At 40.6% G+C, this 20,246-nt stretch overlaps 1 protein-coding gene across 1 annotated transcript in view; it reads left to right on the forward strand.

Annotated features, from left to right (window-relative positions):
- bbs9 (Bardet-Biedl syndrome 9) overlaps window positions 1–20,246 on the forward strand; it is a 492,952-nt gene that overhangs the window by 117,448 nt on the left and 355,258 nt on the right. The window contains exons 12-13 of the mRNA XM_048595604.1: window positions 11,974–12,114; window positions 15,340–15,435. Coding sequence (XP_048451561.1) covers window positions 11,974–12,114; window positions 15,340–15,435 — 237 coding nt within the window. The remainder of the gene's footprint in view (window positions 1–11,973; window positions 12,115–15,339; window positions 15,436–20,246) is intronic.

Below are 20,246 nucleotides of genomic sequence, written 5' to 3' on the forward strand. Positions count from 1 at the left end.
AAACAGCAGTGGCCCCAAAACAGATCCTTGAGGTACACCACTAGTAACTGAACTCCAGGATGAACATTTCCCGTCAACCACCACCCTCTGTCTTCTTACAGCCAGCCAATTTCTGATCCAAACCGCTAAATCACCCTCAATCCCATGCCTCCGTATTTTCTGCAATAGCCTACCATGGGGAACCTTATCAAACGCTTTACTGAAATCCAAATACACCACATCAACTGCTTTACCGTCATCCACCTGTTTGGTCACCTTCTCAAAGAACTCAATAAGGTTTGTGAGGCACGACCTACCCTTCACAAAACCGTGTTGACTATCCCTAATCAAATTATTCCTTTCTAGATGATTATAAATCCTATCTCTTATAATCCTTTCCAACACTTTACCCACAACCGAAGTAAGGCTCACTGGTCTATAATTACCAGGGTTGTCTCTACTCCCCTTCTTGAACAAGGGGACAACATTTGCTAGTCTCCAGTCTTCTGGCACTATTCCTGAAGACTGTTATTACTTGAGCATTTGAGCTAGTTACAGCTAAAACTTGTTGATACTCATCAAATTTGTTAAATAATTCGTAAAGCCTATCAATAAGCAGATCCATGATTTCTCCTCTCCTACAGATGCAAATATGAATTGACATCCACCATGCGACTCAAATTGTATGTGAAGATTGAAATAAATCAACTCACCATACAATCTGAACACTTCACCTTCTGAAGCACACTTGTGCATGTTCTTATCATGTGTCTGCTGAGGGAAATTTTGTGCTTTTATTTTGTTGTCACATTTTAATTTTACTTCCTGAATGTAGGTTAGTTTAAGTTAACTCGATTTCTCTACTATGGCTGATACATTGGTTTGTGGTAACTTAATTTGCCGTGTTGGTAGATTTAATTCATAAATGACTTCAGTGAATGCCAGGACAAAAGCAGTTATGTTTTTTTTTAAATCCCTCAAAATTCAACAAAGACACAATTTGACCTATAAAATATAAATAATGCAAAACGCATGATTTCTTCAATGAATATCAGAAATGGATTGGCCTCTCAAATGGTTATATGCCTGACTCTTAACCAGTGGGGATATTTTGGTCCCAGAAATGATGGTTAAGAGATGACAGCTTTTGTTGGCTGTGCTAATAGAAAGATTGATATCTATGTCTTAGATTTTCAGCTTAGTAACTTTTCATCACTTTAGATATTTCATATTGGAAAATCAGGAAAGTTTTTTTAAAAAAGTTATGATGAAATGATTATTAATAATCTGTTTTGCTTATTTGTGCCCTAAACAGTTTGGCTAAACATGCTTATTGTTGATTCAACAGATCAAAACCAGAAATGAGCCACTGTCAGTAGTACAGTGAATTTCCTTGATTACCTTTTAGCCAGCGCACAGATTTAAATCTTATTCCTGACATTTGTTTACAAGTAATTTATACAGAAATAATGATTTATTTTCACACATGAAGGAAATAGCAAACAATTATGTTATATGAGAAGCAGTTGAGGACTCTGGGTCTGTACTTGATGGAGCTTAGAAGGATGAGGGAAGATGTCATTGAAACTTACAGAAAAGTGAGAGGCCTGGGTAGAGTGGATGTGGAGAAGGTGTTTCTGCTAGTAGGAGAAACTAGGACCTGAGGGCACAGCCTCGGAGTGAAGGGACAACCCTTTAGACCTGAGATGAGGAGAAATTTCTTCAGTCAGAGGGTGATGAATCTGTGGTAGTCATTGCCATGGAAGGCTTTGGAGGCCAAGCCCAAGAGTGTACTGAAGACAGAGATAGATAGGTTCTTGATTGGAAATGAAATCCAAGGTTAAGGAGAGAATGCAGGAGAATGAGGTTGAGAAACATATCAGTATGACTGAATGGTGGACTCAATGGGCTGAATGACCTAATTCTGCTCCTACATCCTCTGGACTAATTCATGGATTTACTTCCAGACAGTGATCCACTTATCAGGAAGCAAGAGAAAATCCATTTGACCTAAAGTGACCACAGATCAGTATTTAGTTCATCAGTCTATGAAAGGCTTGTATCACCACTGTGGTTTCATGCATAATATGTCTAGTGCTAATGCCTTAACCCACTATCACATCTCATGCAACTTGTTTATTGACCTTGCGCTCATTTTTAAAAAAAAACATCACTTTTCATCCTAATTGCTTAGGTATTTAAATGAAGCAGATTTTACATCACATCTGATTTTTTGAATGGAGTCTTATCAACCAATCCTCTTATAACAACAACTTTTAAAAATAAAGTATTTTTATGGTGCTAAAACAGAAGTTGCTGGAAAAGCTCAGCAGGTCTGCCAGCATCTGTGAAGAAAAATGCAGAGTTAATGTTTCAGGTCCGGTGACCTTTCCTCAGAACTGAAGGTGGCTGGGAAAACGTTGGTTTATATGCAGAAAATAGAGAGGAGGATGGGGCAGAGAGTAAATGATAGGATAGAGCCCGAAGAGAAAGAAGAGCAGTTGGATAGACAAAGGAGTTGATAACGATCTGGCTTGGAGGGTGAATAGCTGTTAATGGGAATTGTTAGCAACTAACGATAGATAGTGTGTAACAGCAGGCTATGTGATAACAAGGCCTGGTGTGTGGGGTAGGGAGCGAGGACATGGGAGAGTTTAGGCCTTAAAATTATTGAACTTGATATTGAGTCTGAAGGGATGCGGGGTCCCCAAGCGGAAAATGAGGTGCTGTTCTTCCAGCTTGCAATGAGCTTCGCTAGAACACTGCAGCAAGCCAGAGACAGAGATGTTGGCCACGGAACAGGATAGTGCATGAAAGTGGCAGGTAACAGGTAGCTCAGGGACTTTTTTGCGAGCAGAATGTAGATGTTCTGTGAAGAGGTCACCCAATCCACGCTTTGTTTCCCCAATGTATACATTTCTCTTTGGGCTCTATCCTATCATTTACTCTCTACCCCATCCCCTCCCTATTTTCTGCATATAAACCAACGTTTTCCCAGCTACCATCAGATCTGAGGAAGAGTCACCAGACCCGAAATGTTAATTCTGATTTTTTCTTCACAGATGCTGGCAGACTTGCTGAGCTTTTCCAGCAACTTCTGGTTTTGTTCCTGATTTACAGCATCTGCAGTTCTTTCAGTTTTTGTTTGTTTAAGGTGGTTGTCTAATCTGTCAATATTAGCTATTCTTTAATATCAAATTTATTGATGTTTGAATCGGAATTTCTCTGTTTGATTATTTTCTAACTTCTAATTTCATTCACCAGTCTCACTTCTTCTTTTGCCATCCTTTTAGCTATATTACACCTAAAAGAAATTTATTCCTGTCATATTGTGAAACATGTTTTGGGGAGCAAGGAGGTGACTTACTCACCAAATTATTAGTCATAGAGTCATAGTCTTACAGCGTGGAAACAAACACTTCAGTCTAACTTGCCTGCGCCGATCAGACATCCCAATCTGACCTAGTCACATTTACCAGCATTTGGCCCATATCCCTCTGAACTCTTCCTATTCATACACCCATTAAGTTGCCTTTTGAATGTTGAAATTGTACCACCACTTCCTCTGGCAACTCGCTCCATACACGCACCCCCGTCTACATGAAAAAGTTACTCCATAGGCCTCAGATTATGCTCTGTTCCACCGTCTTCCATCAGGCAGAAGATGCAAAAGTTTGAAAACACGTTCCAACACATTCAAGAACAGCTTCTTCCCTGCTGTTAGCAGACTTTTGAATGGACTTCTCATATATTAAAATTAATCTTTCTCTGCCCATTCTGTGTAGCAATGTTCTGCATTCTGTTTTAATACCCTGATGTACTCATATAAGTACATCACATAAGGTGTGATTTGGCTGAACAGCACTCAACAATTTTCACTATTTCTCGGTCTGTGACAATAGAACATAGAACATAGAGCAGTCCAGCACAGTACAGGCCCTTCGGCCCACGATGTTGTGCCGACCTTTTACCCTAAACCTAGGGTCTATCTAACCTCCACCCCCACCTTATACTATCATCCATATGCCTATCTAATAGCCGCTTAAATGCCCCTGATGAGGCCGACTCCACTACCCTCTCTGGAAATGCACTCCACGCCCCGACCACTCTCTGAGTAAAGAACCTACCTCTGACGTCTCCCCTATATCTACCTCCACTCACTTTAAAACTATGTCCCCTCGTAATAGCTACCTCCACCCTAGGAAAAAGTCTCTGGGTGTCCACTCTATCTATATCTCTGATCATTTTGTACACCTCTATCAAGTCACTGCTCATCCTTCGGCATTCTAAAGAGAAAAGCCCTAGCTCTCTCAACCTTTCCTCGTAAGACCTTCCCTCCATTCCAGGCAACATCCTGGTAAATCTCCTCTGCCTGTACTGTGCTGTACTGTTCTATGTTCTATATGGCCAATTGAAATAGAAGAATTGGTGTTCTGGCATTGTCTCTCCTCCTGTCTATCTCACTGTCCTCTTGTAAAATACAACATAAAACCTACTTCTTTGACTAAGCTTTTGGTCACCTATGGAGGCAGTGGCCTAGTGGTGTTAGCGCTGGACTGTTAATCCAGAGACCCAGATAACATTCTGGGGACCCGGGTTCGAATCCTGCCACAGCAGATGGTGGAATTTGAATTCAATAAAATATCTGGAATTATGAATCTAATAATGCCCATGAATCCATTGTCAATTGTCAGGAAAAACCCATCTGGTTCACTAATGTCCTTTAGGGAAGGAAACTGCCATCCTCACCTGTCTCGCCTACATGTGACTCCAGTCCGAACAGCAATGTGGTTGACTCTTAACTGCCCTGTGGGCAATTAGGGATGGATAACACAATGCTGCCTAGCCAGCAATGTCCTCATCTCGTTAATGAAGAAAGGATTGTAAAATCTCCTTGTATATTTTGGGGTGTAGTTTTCTTTGGTAGTGCTGTTATTAAGTGTTTTACTACATGATAAGTGTAGTTTAAATATAAGTTGTTGGATAACATGCAACTATGTTGAACTCTTACAGATAGGTAACTGTAATTTTAATCCATTTTGGTACATGGCTATTATGATGAAAGGTACGATTTCATTGTCATCACGAAAAAGCAAAATAAAAATACTTGTGTACAAAGATATAATCTTTCAAGTAGGACATGAGTAGTTTGATAGCTCCAGAGGTACCGAATCAGAATTCCACTAACAGTGTCATGGTCAGCGGGAGTTTGGGGTGGATTTAAATGATGCTTGCTTGTCCCCTCTGAAGATCAAAACAGTGAGGTACTTTCTGATTTACTCCACTCCGTTTTCACTTCCATCCCTTACAATGTAAGCCAATATGTGTTTCATAAGTCCTTGTTTTTACAATAATTTTTTTGAAATTATTCAGCAGAAGCCTTTAAAATGAAGTCAAGAATAGAGTTCATTAACAAAATGTTCAAAAAGCTGGGGAATTGCTTCACCAAGCCATTCACACATCCAAGCATTCAGGAAATTAATCAGGACAGGACAGGGAGGAGATTCATTATGAGTGTCAAGTTTTGGTAAATCCAGAGTATTAAAAAAACAATTCATGTGAGCTGCAGTGTTCTAAAGATTAGTGTCCACAGGGACCTGTACCCGGCAGCCTTTCTTCTTACAGACAAAGTGTGAGCTTCTTTTCAACCAGCAACTTGGGTTGCAGGAACAGCAACTCATATTTCGCTTGGGAACCCTGCAGCCCAATGGTATCAATGTGGACTGCACAAGCTTCAAAATCTCCCCTCCCCCTATTGCATCCCAAAACCAGCCCAGCTTGTCCCTGCCTCCCTAACCTGTCCTTCCACCCACCTATCCCCTCCTCCCACCTCAAGCCCCACCCCCATCACCTACCTACTAACCGCATCCCGCCCCCTTGACCTGTCCGTCCTCCCTGGACTGACCTATCCCCTCCCTAACTCCCCACCTACACTCACCTTTACTGGCTCCATCCCTGCCTCTTTGACCTGCCTGTCTCCTCACTTCTGCCTGCCTATCTTCTCCTCTATCCACCTTCTATCTGCCTCCCCCCTCTCCCTATTTATTTCAGAACCCCCTTCACCTCCCCCATTTCTGAAGAAGGGTTTAGGCCTGAAACGTTAGCTTTCCTGCTCCTCTGATGCTGCTTGGCCTGCTGTGTTCATCCAGCTCTACACCTTGTTATCTCAGATTCTCCAGCATCTGCAGTTCCTACTAGCTCTGGAGATAGAGATGGAGTATTTAATGTAGGCTGCCAGCGCAGACTGGAGTCCTGCTCACCTCTTTGGATCAAACTGCAACTGACAGAGAAACCTAGAATTGAATATTTAAGTAATCAATCAGCTCTGGTTTCAGTTGTATGACAGGAAGTGGCTTTTTTAATTTCAAAACAACTTTATTCATAAAAATATTGTTATATACATACATAGTCACATAAGCAGTTTGGTTCTGTACAGTAGCATATGAAGAAACAAACAAACATTGGAGTCTATCCAACAAACAAACCAAAGGCATTTCTCACTTGTTCAAGACTATATTTATGTATATTTGAATTACTGGGTGTGGGGATATCTGATAACCAAATGGACCCCCATTTAATGTCAGCTGAAAGACCTCAGACAGTGGTCTTTCCTCACTGTACCTTGATGACAGCTGCCCCAAGCTTTAGAAAGTCCCTCAGCACATAGTCCTGGACCTTGGAATGTGCTAGTCTGCAACACTCAGTCAGGGTCAACTCTTTCCTCTGGAAGACCAACAAATTTCAGGCAGACCAAAGAGTACCTGTCACTGAATTGGTGGTCCTCCAGGTGCAGTTGATGTTTGTCTCGGTGTGCGTCCTGGGGAACAGGCCTTGGGGCACTGAGTCCTGCATCACGGAGCTACTCAGGATGAACCTTGACATAAACCACTGCATCTTTCTCCAGACTTCCTTTGCAAAGGCACATTCCAGAAGGAGGTGTATGACAGTCTCCCATCTCCCCACAGTGCTTTGAGGGCAGCATGTGGCGACACAGAGGGTCCAGGCGTACATGAAGGATCTCACAGGTAATGCCCTTCTCACCATCAGCCAAACAATTTTTGGTCCTTGTTGGAGAGTTCTAGTGATGAGGCATTCTGCCAAATGACTTTGACAGTCTGCTGAGGGAACAATCTGACAAGATCCATCCTCTCCTTTCCCCTCAGGGTCTATGTATTGACCACTTCCTGATGGACTTGTGGTCAAGGATGTTTTGCTTTCCGAATTTCTCCACGAAGCACGGGTAATGCGGAACATTCCAGCTACTTGAAGCGTTCCGCAGCAATGAGGCCAGTCTCAACCTTTGCAACACTGGGACAGGTGAAATCCCAGTACGTAGTTTTTGTGTACTGAGGGTCCATGCATAGCTTGATGCAGACACACACAAAGGTGGCCATCAGGATGAGAATGTTTTGGGCACATTCTCCTGCCCCCCCCGCATCCAGAGTTTTGTACATGGTGTCCCTGTTGACCCAGTCCATCTTAGACGTCCGGATGAAGTAAAAGATGGCTCGAGTGATTGCAAAAGCACAGATCCTGAGAATAGGCAGACCTACGTCATATGCAACAACAGAGAGCATGACTGATGACCAGGTTTTTATCCGCAATGGAGAGGGAATGTTGATCCCAAAAACCCAGTTTCTGCCTCACCTCGACAATACATGCCTCCGAAGCTTTTACGCATGCCCCAGCCCCTCTGAACTGTATTCTCAGCACATTCAGCTAATCTGTTGTAATTCTGATGGGGATGAAGGATCGATCAGCCCAGTTCCCAAAGAACATGGCCTCACTCTTGCCTCAATTTACCTTTGTTCCTGAGGCAATTCAAACTGGTTGCAAATACTGATGAGCCTGCGCACTGACAGCAGATCTGAGCAGAAAACGGTGACGCCATTATTGTACAGAGAGGTTTTGACCTGCAGGCCTCTGATGCCTGGAATAGATACCCCTCTCAGGCTCACATCCCTCCTGATGGACTCAGCAAGGCAGGAGAGAGTAGGCAGTCCTGCCTGACTCCATATCGGATCGGGAAACTTTCTGATTCACGCTCATTAATTGAGACTGCACTACCGATGTTGGGGTAGGGCAGACGGATCCAATTGCAGATTCCTTCCACAAAGCCCATTTGGAGATCAAATCCCTCATGTAGGCATGTAATATCCTGTCAAAGGTGTTCTCCTGGTCCAGGCTAATGAGGCAGGCATCCACCAACATGTCCTGCTTGTAGGCGATTGTATCCCTGAGGAGGGCGAGACTCTCAGAGATTGTCATGCCAGGAACAGCACAGGTCTGGTCGGGGTGAATCACTGATCCCAGTGCGGACCTGACCTGATTGGCAATGACCTTAGACAGGATTTTAATCTGCATTCAGCGGTGAAATTGGTTGCCAATTTCTAATTTCCTTCCTGACCCCCTTCCACTTGTGGATGAGGGTGATGATACTTTTCCTCATGGATTCACGCATGTTACCTGCCAGAAGAATACTGTCATACACCTCCAGCAGGTCCTGGCCAATCAAGTCCTACAGACCTGAATACAACTTGGCTGCTAAGTCATTGCTGCTGGGAGTTTTATCCTTGTTTAAGTTCTCAAGGGCCTCGGTCAGCTCATCTAGAGATAATGGATGGTCTAGCCTCTCCTGTGTGATGTCGTCTAAGACCTCTGTGATAGAGGACGGGAACAACTGGGAGGCTGCACTGTCAGTGGACTTCGTGTCATACACTCTGGCATAAAAGGATTTGCTGATCTTCAGCATGTCAGACTGAGATGATGTTACCAAGCCATCTTCTTCCTTCAGGCTGCTGAACATAGAGCTCTCCCTGTGCACCTTTTTCAAGAAGAAATGTGAGCACGTCTCATCCTGCTTCACAGAGTGGACCCTGGACCAGAAGAATATCTTGGGGAGCCTCCAAGGTAAAGAGCAAGGCTTGCTGGCCACACCTCCTGGAGATCCCAGTGACACCGACCCCCATCGGCTGCAGCAGGAGAAGGCTCTGCATGCTTTTCTGGAGTTTGGACGGTTTCCCCTGTCTCTCTCTCTCTCACCTTCTGAACACCTTTGAGGATAAAAAACCTCTTGACGTTCTTCTTGACTGTTTCCAACTCCTGCTGGAAGCTCAAAGAGGAGCTTCACGGTTTTCCAACTTGTGTAATCCCTTTTGAGCTCCTCAATTTTTTTTTGGGGTCGGCTGTTTCACATTCAGCTTCCGCTTTCCCTTGCCAAGCCGCTGGTCATCCTGTAGGTGATATTTGGCTGACGGAATACAGTGGTCAGAGAAGAACACTGGCTTGATGTCAGTGGATCTGACTGAGAACGTGCAGGATGCGAACAGGAAAGCTACCCTTGAGTGGATAGACCTGTCTGCCTGTGACCAGACGTATTTATGCTATGCTCTGTCTGCAGGGGTACTGAGATGTTGTGCAACTTGGTGACTTTAACTGTTTCCATCAAGTGTCCAGTATGTTGTCAGCCCCACCGGATCGTCCATCCCCATCGATGATGCAGTTGAAGTCTCTGGCCAGAACAACTGGCCAGGACCTTGTCAGCAGTAATGGGAGCTGCTGCAGGACAGCTAACCACTCAGTCTTTACTCCCAGGGCACACACATTAATTTGTCTCAGGGAAGCATTTCTGTACATAACGCTTGCAATGAGGAGGCATCCGTCCACCACCTCCTTAACCTAAGAGATGGTGTAGTTGCCTCCTTGCAGTAGAATACCCAGAATGGAGGAATGGCAATCGTTTCCCCCCAAGCAAATTGAAGGCTTATGGGCCCATAAGTTTGACCATTTCCAATAGCTGCTGAGGTGCAAAATGCCACATTCCTGCAGAAATAGGAAGTCTGCTTTGACGTTGGCTAGGTAAGCCAATGTGGAGACACATCACTTAGTAGATTTAATGCTATGAACATTAATGCTCGCAAATTAAAAACCCATTTTGAGTTTTTATAAAATGACCTTTAGATCAATGTGTGTTCATCTGCAGTTCTGTCATTGGGAGAGTCCTTGCATCCCCGTGGCGTGGGCGAACTGTTAGACACTCTCCGCACTAAGGTAGCCATCTTGTTCCTCCTTTTGGTGGGGGTGTAGGGTGCAGGAATTGCCCTGATCTGGTGTTGCTGGGGCAAGGATGAGACCAGGAAGGTTTGGTTCTGAGTCCAGCTCTGCTCCTTATTTGGAGCATAGCTGCTCCCGGTTGCCTGGTGTGGTGTGGTGGGCACCCCTTGGTTCCCAAGGGCTGGAGGTTAAGTTTCATTGGCCCTGTCACGACATCCAGTGTCCCTGCAGAGGGTCACTTTGCAGTCTGCTGCTGTCTTCCCTGACTTCCCTCAGGTTCAGCATGCTCTAGGCTACCCCGTATATGTCAGGTAGCCTCGGCTCCCTCCGATTGCAAAGCTGGAGGGAGGGTGCAGGATGTTCCAGCTACGTCCACCTTCAGGGTCACCATGACTTGCGGCTTGCTGGTCCAGATTCCGAAGGGGTCCACTGTATCGGTGCTGCTTCCTTCAAGCTGCATGTAATGACCCAGCTCCTCTGTGCAGGGAGAATGAACAATGGTGCCCCAGTCAGGACAGAGAGAGGGGACCCTCACCTCCTTTCACCTCAAATGCCTTCAGTAGATGCTCACATTGCTCATTCTCCTGAAGCTAATGTTGAAGTAGCCCCTGCTTTGGAAATCCTGCAGACAGAAGATATCTGCTGCTGGAATCTGCAACAATCCAGGAGCACTATTTTCACAAAGAAGGTCTGGTTGACTGGTGATCCTTCCTCCACCTTCTTCGCAGTCACCCTGACTGTATTGCTGAGCCCCTGGCCTAGGGTGTGGGCACTAGCAGAGGCCACTGCTCTGGTTGACTGGTCACTGAATTGGCATTAGGCTGAAGCCAGTGTAGAGACCCACCAACTGTAACTCAGCTCAAACGACGATTGTCCAAGTTCTGCTTGCAATCACGATGCACCAATGTTCTCAAGATCTTCTGCTGATGAAGGCTTTCAGGTCAGATTCGTCCTGGGAGAACCACGTTCTGAATCATGATATCTCCTCTGTCAGGCAAGTAAGTCAGTTGTATGACAGGAAGAGGCATTTTTAATGTTAATGGCCTATTTCAGTTGGCAGATTGGAAACTCACTAAGCTAACTGTGGCTTTACCTCACCTTTCGACTTTTCATTTGAGGTGATGAACTAACTGAAAAACCATTAGCATGCATTTTGGCATAATCAGTCTTGAAGGTTTCCTTTGTTGAGTGTTAGCTGGAAACAAACAGTTCATCTGTGAGTCCTGTGTGTCAGCTTTAGCTGACTGTCTACACGATGTAGATGGTTCATAAACTTCTGGAAATAATGGTGTGTTCAGTCTTGACCAGTTTATAAGTTCAGCAAATTTGTCAATTTTTATAAGAAATAAAACTTAAATGTGAAAAGATAGAGAGGTTACAGTTTTGTTTAGGATTTCAATTCATGCTACCTGGCCATAACAACGGGATTGAGTTCCTATCTTCACATAATGACCTTCCACGGTTAAATTTCTGTAATAACTCAAAAGCAAAATGCTGAAGATGCTGGAAATCTGAAATGAAAACCAAATGCTGAAAATATCAGACAATATCTGTTGTGAGTTAACATTTCAGGTCGGTGACTCTTCATAAGAACTGAGGAAAGAAGCAAATTAGTCGACTTCAGTTTAACAAAAGTTTCAGCTTGCAGAAAGGTACAAATGTCCTTTAAGGAGAGAGAGTTCTGATCCTGGCTCACAAAACATACCGCAAAATCATCTTGCTTGGAATTTAATTGATTGTAACTGTCGAGAAATCAGGACCAAAATCATTTTGTCCTATTGCCAAAGGTTTGACAATGTTAGCTTTGCAAAGCTCAGTTGAGCGGGGTTATATATCATGAGCAATATACTATTTGAAAGTAAGCTTAAAAATATAGTTGCAGAATATAAAGCTTCACATAAGCTTTTGTTAACAAAACTTAAAAATAATGTTGCCTTACAGGTGTTCCTCGAATTGTACGGTGTACTTTTAGCTTGCCACTGAACTTAATTTGTCAACCAATACAACCATCTAAGAATGCTGTTCACAAAATAACAATTGATACTAACCAGCCACCTGTAAGTCTCTCGACAATTTTTTCAGGTAAGTGCTCTACAACCAATGATATTTTCAGAAATGCAGCATTAGCGAGATTGACCTTAGCCAGCAGTAATCTGAAATGTATTTTTGTAGCACTGCTAATTTTCTACTTGGAGCATTTTACTTCCTCCATGCTATCTTCCTTATTCTACTGAAGAGCAAGACATTTTGTCAATGTGATCTAATGATTTCTAGTGCCATTAATGATCCTGATCCATGAGGTCTTCACTTGGGTGTCACAGCTGAGTTTGGCCTTATCCTCGCAGAGACTTTGACTTTTATGTATATAGTGTCATGGTCTCCCTAGAGACTGGTAATGATTTGGGATTTCACTGATTCAGTGAATCACCACAATTGCTGCACTAGGTTTTAAATAGTCAGTTGCATTAAAGATTAAGAAAATCAACGCAGGTACTTGTATTCCAAATTGAATGTCTTAACTTCACTTTTGATCTATGTTCAAATCTCTCAAGTCAGATAATTGCCAAAACTTGGAAATTTAACCTCTTGGTCTGGGTAATCTGTTAAGGATTCAAATACAAGTTGACATTTCCTTTCCATTTGTTTTTGGCAAGGTTATCCCTTCAAATCCCTTATAACCATTCTAATATTCTAGACATCTCTAATTTCAGAACTTTACTGGTTCTAATTTTCAATTATTGAGTTTTGTGTCTGAACTCACTCTTTCTATAGCTTGCTATACCAGAAATTTTACTCACTGTTAGTAGAGCCCTTCATGTACAAAAAAATTAACTATTTTTGTCAACATACGTAATTCCAACCACATTCTGCTGAAAGAAATTCCTTTATTCTTATTCTAAAACAATTCAACTAAACTACCTGAACAGAGAACTACATCTAGGAACCTGCTTACCCCTGAAATTAAGAGATAACAAGGTGTAGAGCTGGATGAACACAGCAGGCCAAGCAGCATCAGAGGAGCAGTAAAGCTGACATTTTGGGCCTAGACCCTTCTTCAGAAAATTGAAGAAGGGTCTAGGTGAAACATCAGCTTTCCTGCTCCTCTGATGCTGCTTGGCCTGCTGTGTTCATCCAGCTCTACACCTTGTTATCTCAAATTCTCCAGCATCTGCAGTTCCTACTATCTCTCTCACCCCTGAAATTAGTTTCTTCACCCTTCTTTCTAATGTTCACCTGTCAGAAACCTGGACATATGGTCACTTAGTGGCACCGAGCTATTATTTTGTAAGCAGAAATCAGAACCTAGTTGTTAAATAGTTTTTTTTTCGCCCAAAATCAAATAGGCTGTCACAATAGCAGCTTTAAAATAATTGTTTTTTGAGGATCCTGGGGTGCTTCACAGTTTCATTATAAAACAAAATTTAACATTCCACTATCTGTATTTTGCTTTTATATAAAATTTGACACTAATCCACATAGAGAGCAAAATTGGGTTAGATGACCAAATGCTTGGTTAAAGATATATATTTTAAAGAGCACCTTGAAGGAATAAAGAGAAGTGCAGAGGAATTCCAAAACTTCAAGTTTAGGAAGCTGAAGGCATGGTTATTAATGGTGTTCTGTTAAAATCAAGGATTCTTAAGAGCTAGGACAAATATTTCACCCAATGTGGAGAGCTAGAGGAGATCAGAAGATAGAAAGGGACGAGGCCATGGAGAGATTTGAAACCAACAATAAAATGTTTAGAAAAACCGAAAAAAATGGAATGAAATTGTTGAAATTGAGCCCATTGTCAGACTAGGAGCAATCAATCAGCAAGCTTAGGTATAACAGGTGAACTGGGTATAAATCAAGTAACAACATGGACAGCACAGTTTTGGATTACTTCAGGCACAAGAGAGTATCCTGTAAAGGTTACTGACCAGTAATCTTACTTTGTCTCACTAAATTGGTATTGAGCCCAACTACAGCATCCTTATTGCTGAGACTAGTGAACTCAGTGCATAATTAAACCTGAAAATTACAAGAGCAGTGGCTGAACTACTTAAGCTTCTCCATTGGAACATACAAAGCTCAGTGATTGTAATTGTTATCATGTGTATAAAACATAGTGTAATATCCAGGGCCAGCATATATTATTCTGAAAACCACAAACTAATTTTATATTTAAAGTTGGACACAAATGGCTTGGAAAAAATGGCCATCTGACAGTAACTTGATTTATTTTCTGACCTGGAACTACTCCCCTATCTTATGAGGGAATTAAAATTCCAAACTGATCAGAATCAATCCCCTTCATTGAAACCAATCAAGGGGGTATTATCAGATTGAATGGATCATTAAGACATAAAGACACTATCTCAAAGTATGAAATATTAACCCACAACACAGGACATATCATCAACATGAACACAACCTCCTTAGTTGGAAAAGACTTTGAGCCTGTGAAAATCACAAGGTGGGACTGCCTTTTTTGTTTGAAGAATCATTGGCAGGCAATTCCGCTAAAGCCATCGAACTATCATTAGGAAGTCTGTGAATCACTTTGGAGTGAGGTTACAAGGCACTGGGCAGCCAAAGTATGTAACCCGTTCCACTTTAAGTTCATGTGAGAACCAATCTCCAAGAAATTCAACTGCTAAAAACCTCAAAACATGCTGAGAATCTTTTGCTTTACATGATCCCCAATTCTAATGTAAAGCGTCAAAGCCTTCGAAGAAACTACAAGCCTGCTATGTGGGTGTCTGGATGTCATAAATCTGAGTTTGAGATAATTATCATGTCAAAGTACAACGTTTTCACCTGTATCTGATCTTCATGTGTGTATATTAGAATAAATATGAATTATTGTGTTTAATTTGAGGAGGTGAGACTAAATAAATCTTTATTTTCAAAACTTTCAAAACATGCTACTGAATTATTGTTTAATCAAGATTCAAAATCAATAGATAACAAGATGCACCTTTTCATACTAAACATACTGATCACGAAGAGTAAAAGAACCAACAAGCTTCATCTGTGACAATAGAATTGCATTTTATACCCCATCAGCTATGCTTTTATAAATGATCCCCAAAAACATTTTCTTAAATTATGCAAAACAAAACATTTATATTGTAACAGAGTATTTTAAGATTTGATTTTTAAAAACATTTGTAACAACCAATTAAAACGATGTATAACTTTAAAATCTTCACAAAGATTAGCTTGATCAATAATTTCAAGTTGTATCTTTTATTATGATTTACTGTGGTTATTATCCAGTTATAATTACAATTATGTTAATTTTTCTTTTTATGAAAACAGATTTTCTTGGAGAATCAGATGATGAGCAGATAAACGTTTTAGGATTTAAATTACTCTCAGGGGCAACAATTACACTTCTAGCCTCAAAGACATCAAGTGAGTACGATCATCTGTGATTATCCCCATTAACTGTCTTCAGATTAACTAATCACCACTGCTCATGGCATGCAGCATATTCTTCGGGAGGGAATATATCTGATTTCAAGAATTGTAGTTACTGCTTTGGATCTACTTTCTATTTTCTGCTTCTCCTCTTTAAGCAGGAACATGCAATGTCATACTGGATGATTACTGGATAATGTTGGCTGCTAATAAGTCCTGTTGTAATAATTTTTGTACATAGTTATCTGATGGGCACAGTTTTACCACGGGAAAAAATATCTGGTTTCAATTGGAGATGCTTTCTTAAAGTTTGAATTAACTTCTTCCTTTAAGCCAAAAGATATTGAGATCTTTTGGGATCGCTGACTGACCTATGCCAATGCCTCTGGCAGTTGCAGGAGAATTGCAGGTTATTGAGATTGGCACAGATTTACCTAGATGTTTCTTTAAAGAAAAACTTTTATTTCCTAGATTAGGTAAATAACTGACACATGGTATCGGAAGTAGTATACAAAAGTAATTATGCATGGTTTTCCCATAGGGCTAACTATTAATTCACATACTGTACTGCTTTTTAGTAAATTGCATCTTTTGATCCTGTTGACAATATGATTCCCTTTATTTGAAGCAGAAACACTGTACAAGGTATTGAAATCTCAAAGAATAACATTCTGAGGCTGAATCCCTTTAATCATATCTATGGCACAGTAAACAAGGTTTCCTACTGCATATCAAAGGCCACTCTTGTATTGAAAAGTGTGTTTCATTTCAGCACTGAGCGCAGAAGTGAGTGCCAGATCTTTTGAAATAAAGTTCTCTGTAACTGTACATTTGAAAAATGACATTCACTGCTTGCTTGTCCAATTTTACCAGAAGGGCAATAACATTTTTATAAACTAAACTTGAAGTTACTTTCAGTAAAAATACACAGTGATATCTGATTTAGATGAAGAAGCTGACAAATATAATTTCCGTAATGAATCTCTCCCCATGCCAACTAAACATTTGCATTTTTAAAGGACAAAATACTGAGTCCCTATCCACTTGTTCATCTTTACAGGCAAAAATGAATGATTCCTTGATTCATCCCTTCATGTTACACTCAGATTTGACAAGCATTAATAAAAATAAAAACAAATCAACTTAACTAAATGGTGAGAGGTTGCAGACCTCTGAGATCTTGAGAGGTCTGGGCATCCTAGTGTATGAATCATAGAAGATTAGTACAGTAAATAATTAGACAAGTTAATAGAATGTTATATTTTATTGTGAGGGGAATTGAATGCAACAGTAAGGAGGTTTATGCTTAAGTTGTACAGGGAATTGGTGAGACTGCATCTGGAGTACTGCGTACAGTGCTAGTCACCATCCTTATGAAAGGATGTCAATGCATGGAAAGCAGTTAGAGAAAGTTTACTAGATTGATACATGGAATGAGCATGTTGCCTTATGATGAAAGGCTAGATAGGCTAGATCCCTTTCCACTGGAGTTTAGAAGAGTCAAGGGACTTGACCGAGCACAAGTCAAAAGGATGTTGCCTCTTATGCGAAAATCTAGAACTATGCATCATTGTTTAAAAATAAGGGTTTACCCAATTAAAACAGATGACAACACATTTTTTCCTGCAAGGGTTGTGAGACTTTGGAATTCCCTTTCTCAAAATGCAGTGGATGCAGAATCTTTAACAATTTAAGACAGAGGCAGATACATGATTACGACAGCGATGACAGATAATCAGGTATATGCAGAAATGTAGAGTTAAGATTAAAATCAGATCAGGCATGATCTTTTTGAATGGCAGAGCAGGCTCAAAGGGCTCAGTAGCCTATTCTTGTTCTTTATTTCTACGTTCACATTTACTGCTTTGGATTGCTATTGACTAATAATTGTAAGATGAGGAATACCTATGCAAAATGTACAGTACAGCTTGAATCTACATGCAGCAACATCAAGGAGGGAGTGAGACCAACAGTGAAGAAAAAAACCATGGAAGAAGGATTCCTTGTGATTGGCAAAACATTCAGGACTTATGTCTAGAATTTAGGATTGAGGTGAAGAAAAAAACTCCAAACTGAACTTGACAGGGTTCAGTAAAGAATGACAGTTTGAAATTAAAGGGCGAGGACAGAATGGTGAATGAGGAGGAAGTGAGGTGAAAAAGGGAGAAAGGAATTAGTGTGAACTGGGGCCAAGAGGAATTAAATGTTGTGGTTATTATAAGAGGGGCAAACAGTGGCACGTAAATTCTTTGGGATGTGAGGCTAGAACAAATCTGAATTAAAACTTGAATGAGTGTAGAAGTGTTAACTTGAATTAGAGAAGACTGAGAGTGCTAGTGTGATCCTGGGCAAGAAGGGACGAATGCCTCTTGCATTATTCCAAATATTTAAATTAATAAATTAGTAATCAGATTTAACAACAGTACCAATACATCTTGATGCTGTTGTGCAGTAGTTTTTGAAGAAATCCTGCAGTGTTTACCACAATCCTCCATCATTGCATGTGATGGGAATTTGGGGACTTTTTTATAATTGAAGATATACCTCACTGCAATTTCAAGTAACTGTATATCAGGGGTCTTTATAAGTTGTCAATGGTGTTTGTAATTATTGGTCAGCTTTGATTAATTTCTTATGGTGTGACAAAATGTAGTATTTTGTTTTGGAATGTGTTATTGATTCGAGATTCTTGCTAATGATGGTACACATTACAATTGGCATTGCTATTTAACAATCTGGAGGGAATGTGCTTCCTGAGTGGTTGATAGACAAATGAACTAAGCCTTTGTGCTTTGATTGTTTGCCTCGTTGTTCTTATAAGGTGCCAATATTACAGTCACTCAACTGTTTTCCATCTGATCTGTGATTCAAACCTATCTATTCTATGTTATTGCTCTGTCAAATCAACTCATACTGTTCTGTTACAGATATGCTGAGGGGCTGTTTCCTAGATCTACAGCTGTAATTTGTGAACAGAGGCTATTACAATTATGTGACTGGCTGACTGCTTCAAATCAGTTATGATTTAACTGAATTTAATTCCTTTTTTTCTGGGATATATTTAATGACACGTGAAGCTTTGCCTTGATTGTATGGGAGCAAGAATCAGTTTGTCTGAGACTCAGGCATACAAAACTAATTAAAAGCTCTGTTTGTGTGTAGAGATTTAGCACAGGAGACTTTGAAATTGCTTAAACCCTATTTGAACTGAATTTTATATATGTTTTGACCAGATGTGGAATATGTATTTTATTTATATAATAAATACTCCATGTTGCATAAAATAATGACTTTTTAAAAAAAACCCAAGTCTGAAAGTGTATACAACCTATGAAGGGTAAGTGATCCAAGCAATGAATCAGAGTACGGCGTCGAGGATTTTCTGTCAGTTGCTGTGTTGGCCTGGATATGTACAGCTAGTGTCTCACTACTCTTCAGCCAAGAGCCTGTGATCATCGGGAGTGATCAGCGATACTATTGCTCAGCACAACAAAAATATTGAATGAGAGAAAAGTGTAAAACTTCACTTGTAGTTTTGCAAAATTTGCTAAACTAAACTTTGACGACAGATAACAGTTTATAATGAGTTATGGTGATTTTGAATAGATTATGTTGTAAGTTTCTTTTCAATTTTAAGAGTGTTTGGAGAAGCAGCATGAAACAACACATGAATTATGTGCAAATTACACCGTTTCTTGAAATCTGTGAGCTAATTGGATTCTCATTGTTTATAAATCAATTCTGAAAAATATCCAGGTTTCCTTTCAAGTAGGCATTATTAGAAGACAATTAGTTGCAACAACTAAATCATTAATAATCATTTTTGTCTTACACTGTATCTGGGGACTACCAATTACCCTTGAATTGATCTGTAATGGAATTCATCATTGTAGCTTCCACTGAGAAAACTAATTCTCTTGCAGAAAAATAGAAATAAACATTGTAGGGGTTTCTATGTCAGCCAGCAGTGAAAATGATGGATGCCAATATAGTTTGTACATTCAAAATTGCTGCCAAACTCAGTTGCTATGTTAACAGGGGCACTGCATCAGGGAATATTTGGTTTCCTCCCCTTGCAGAACCCTGAGTTTAATACTCCAATAAGGAAACAATGTTAAAATTATCACAAGGGACTCTTTTTCATTCTTTTTGCCTGAGGAACTGACTTGCCCTTTCATACTCTGTCTGAGCTCAGTTTCAAGTTAGTCTTCCCTTCTCTATCAGGCCCAGCTTCTGATGTGCTCCTTCATTTGTATGTTGTACTTCAGCAGTTGGTCTCCAGATAATTGATATTCAGCATAGCAGGACCTCCAGGAAAGTTGCACTTTGGGGGAAGGTAAGGTATCTGCTGGTGGCAGCAAAACCTGAGCCAGGGAGTTGGGTAACTAAATGCTGCATCATTGTATTGCACCTCAGGTAAGATACCTGAATTCTGGAGTGGTTCACTGGAAAAAAAAATGCATTGAGTGTTACATTATTAAACATTACGGTGATCAAATTGAGGCGTTTAATATGATTGAAGGATTCAGTAGAGTAGATGGAGAGAAACTATTTCCCTGGGAGGAAATGGGTTGTGAGCAGCACAGACAAATGGGAACTTAAACTTAAAATCAGAGTCAGGATTTTCAGGGTTCATTTCAGGACAACATCTTTACACAAAGGATAATGAAATTCTGGAACTCTCTCCCTTGAAAGGCTGTAAAGGCTTGAGTTCAATTGAAAATTTCAAAACATGGATTATTTTTTTGTGGCGTGGAATTATTAAGGGTTATGCAACCAATTGACTTAAGGTAGATATAAATATA

This window comes from Rhincodon typus, chromosome 4 (assembly GCF_021869965.1).
Source record: "Rhincodon typus isolate 14 chromosome 4, sRhiTyp1.1, whole genome shotgun sequence".
Taxonomy (NCBI): domain Eukaryota; kingdom Metazoa; phylum Chordata; class Chondrichthyes; order Orectolobiformes; family Rhincodontidae; genus Rhincodon; species Rhincodon typus.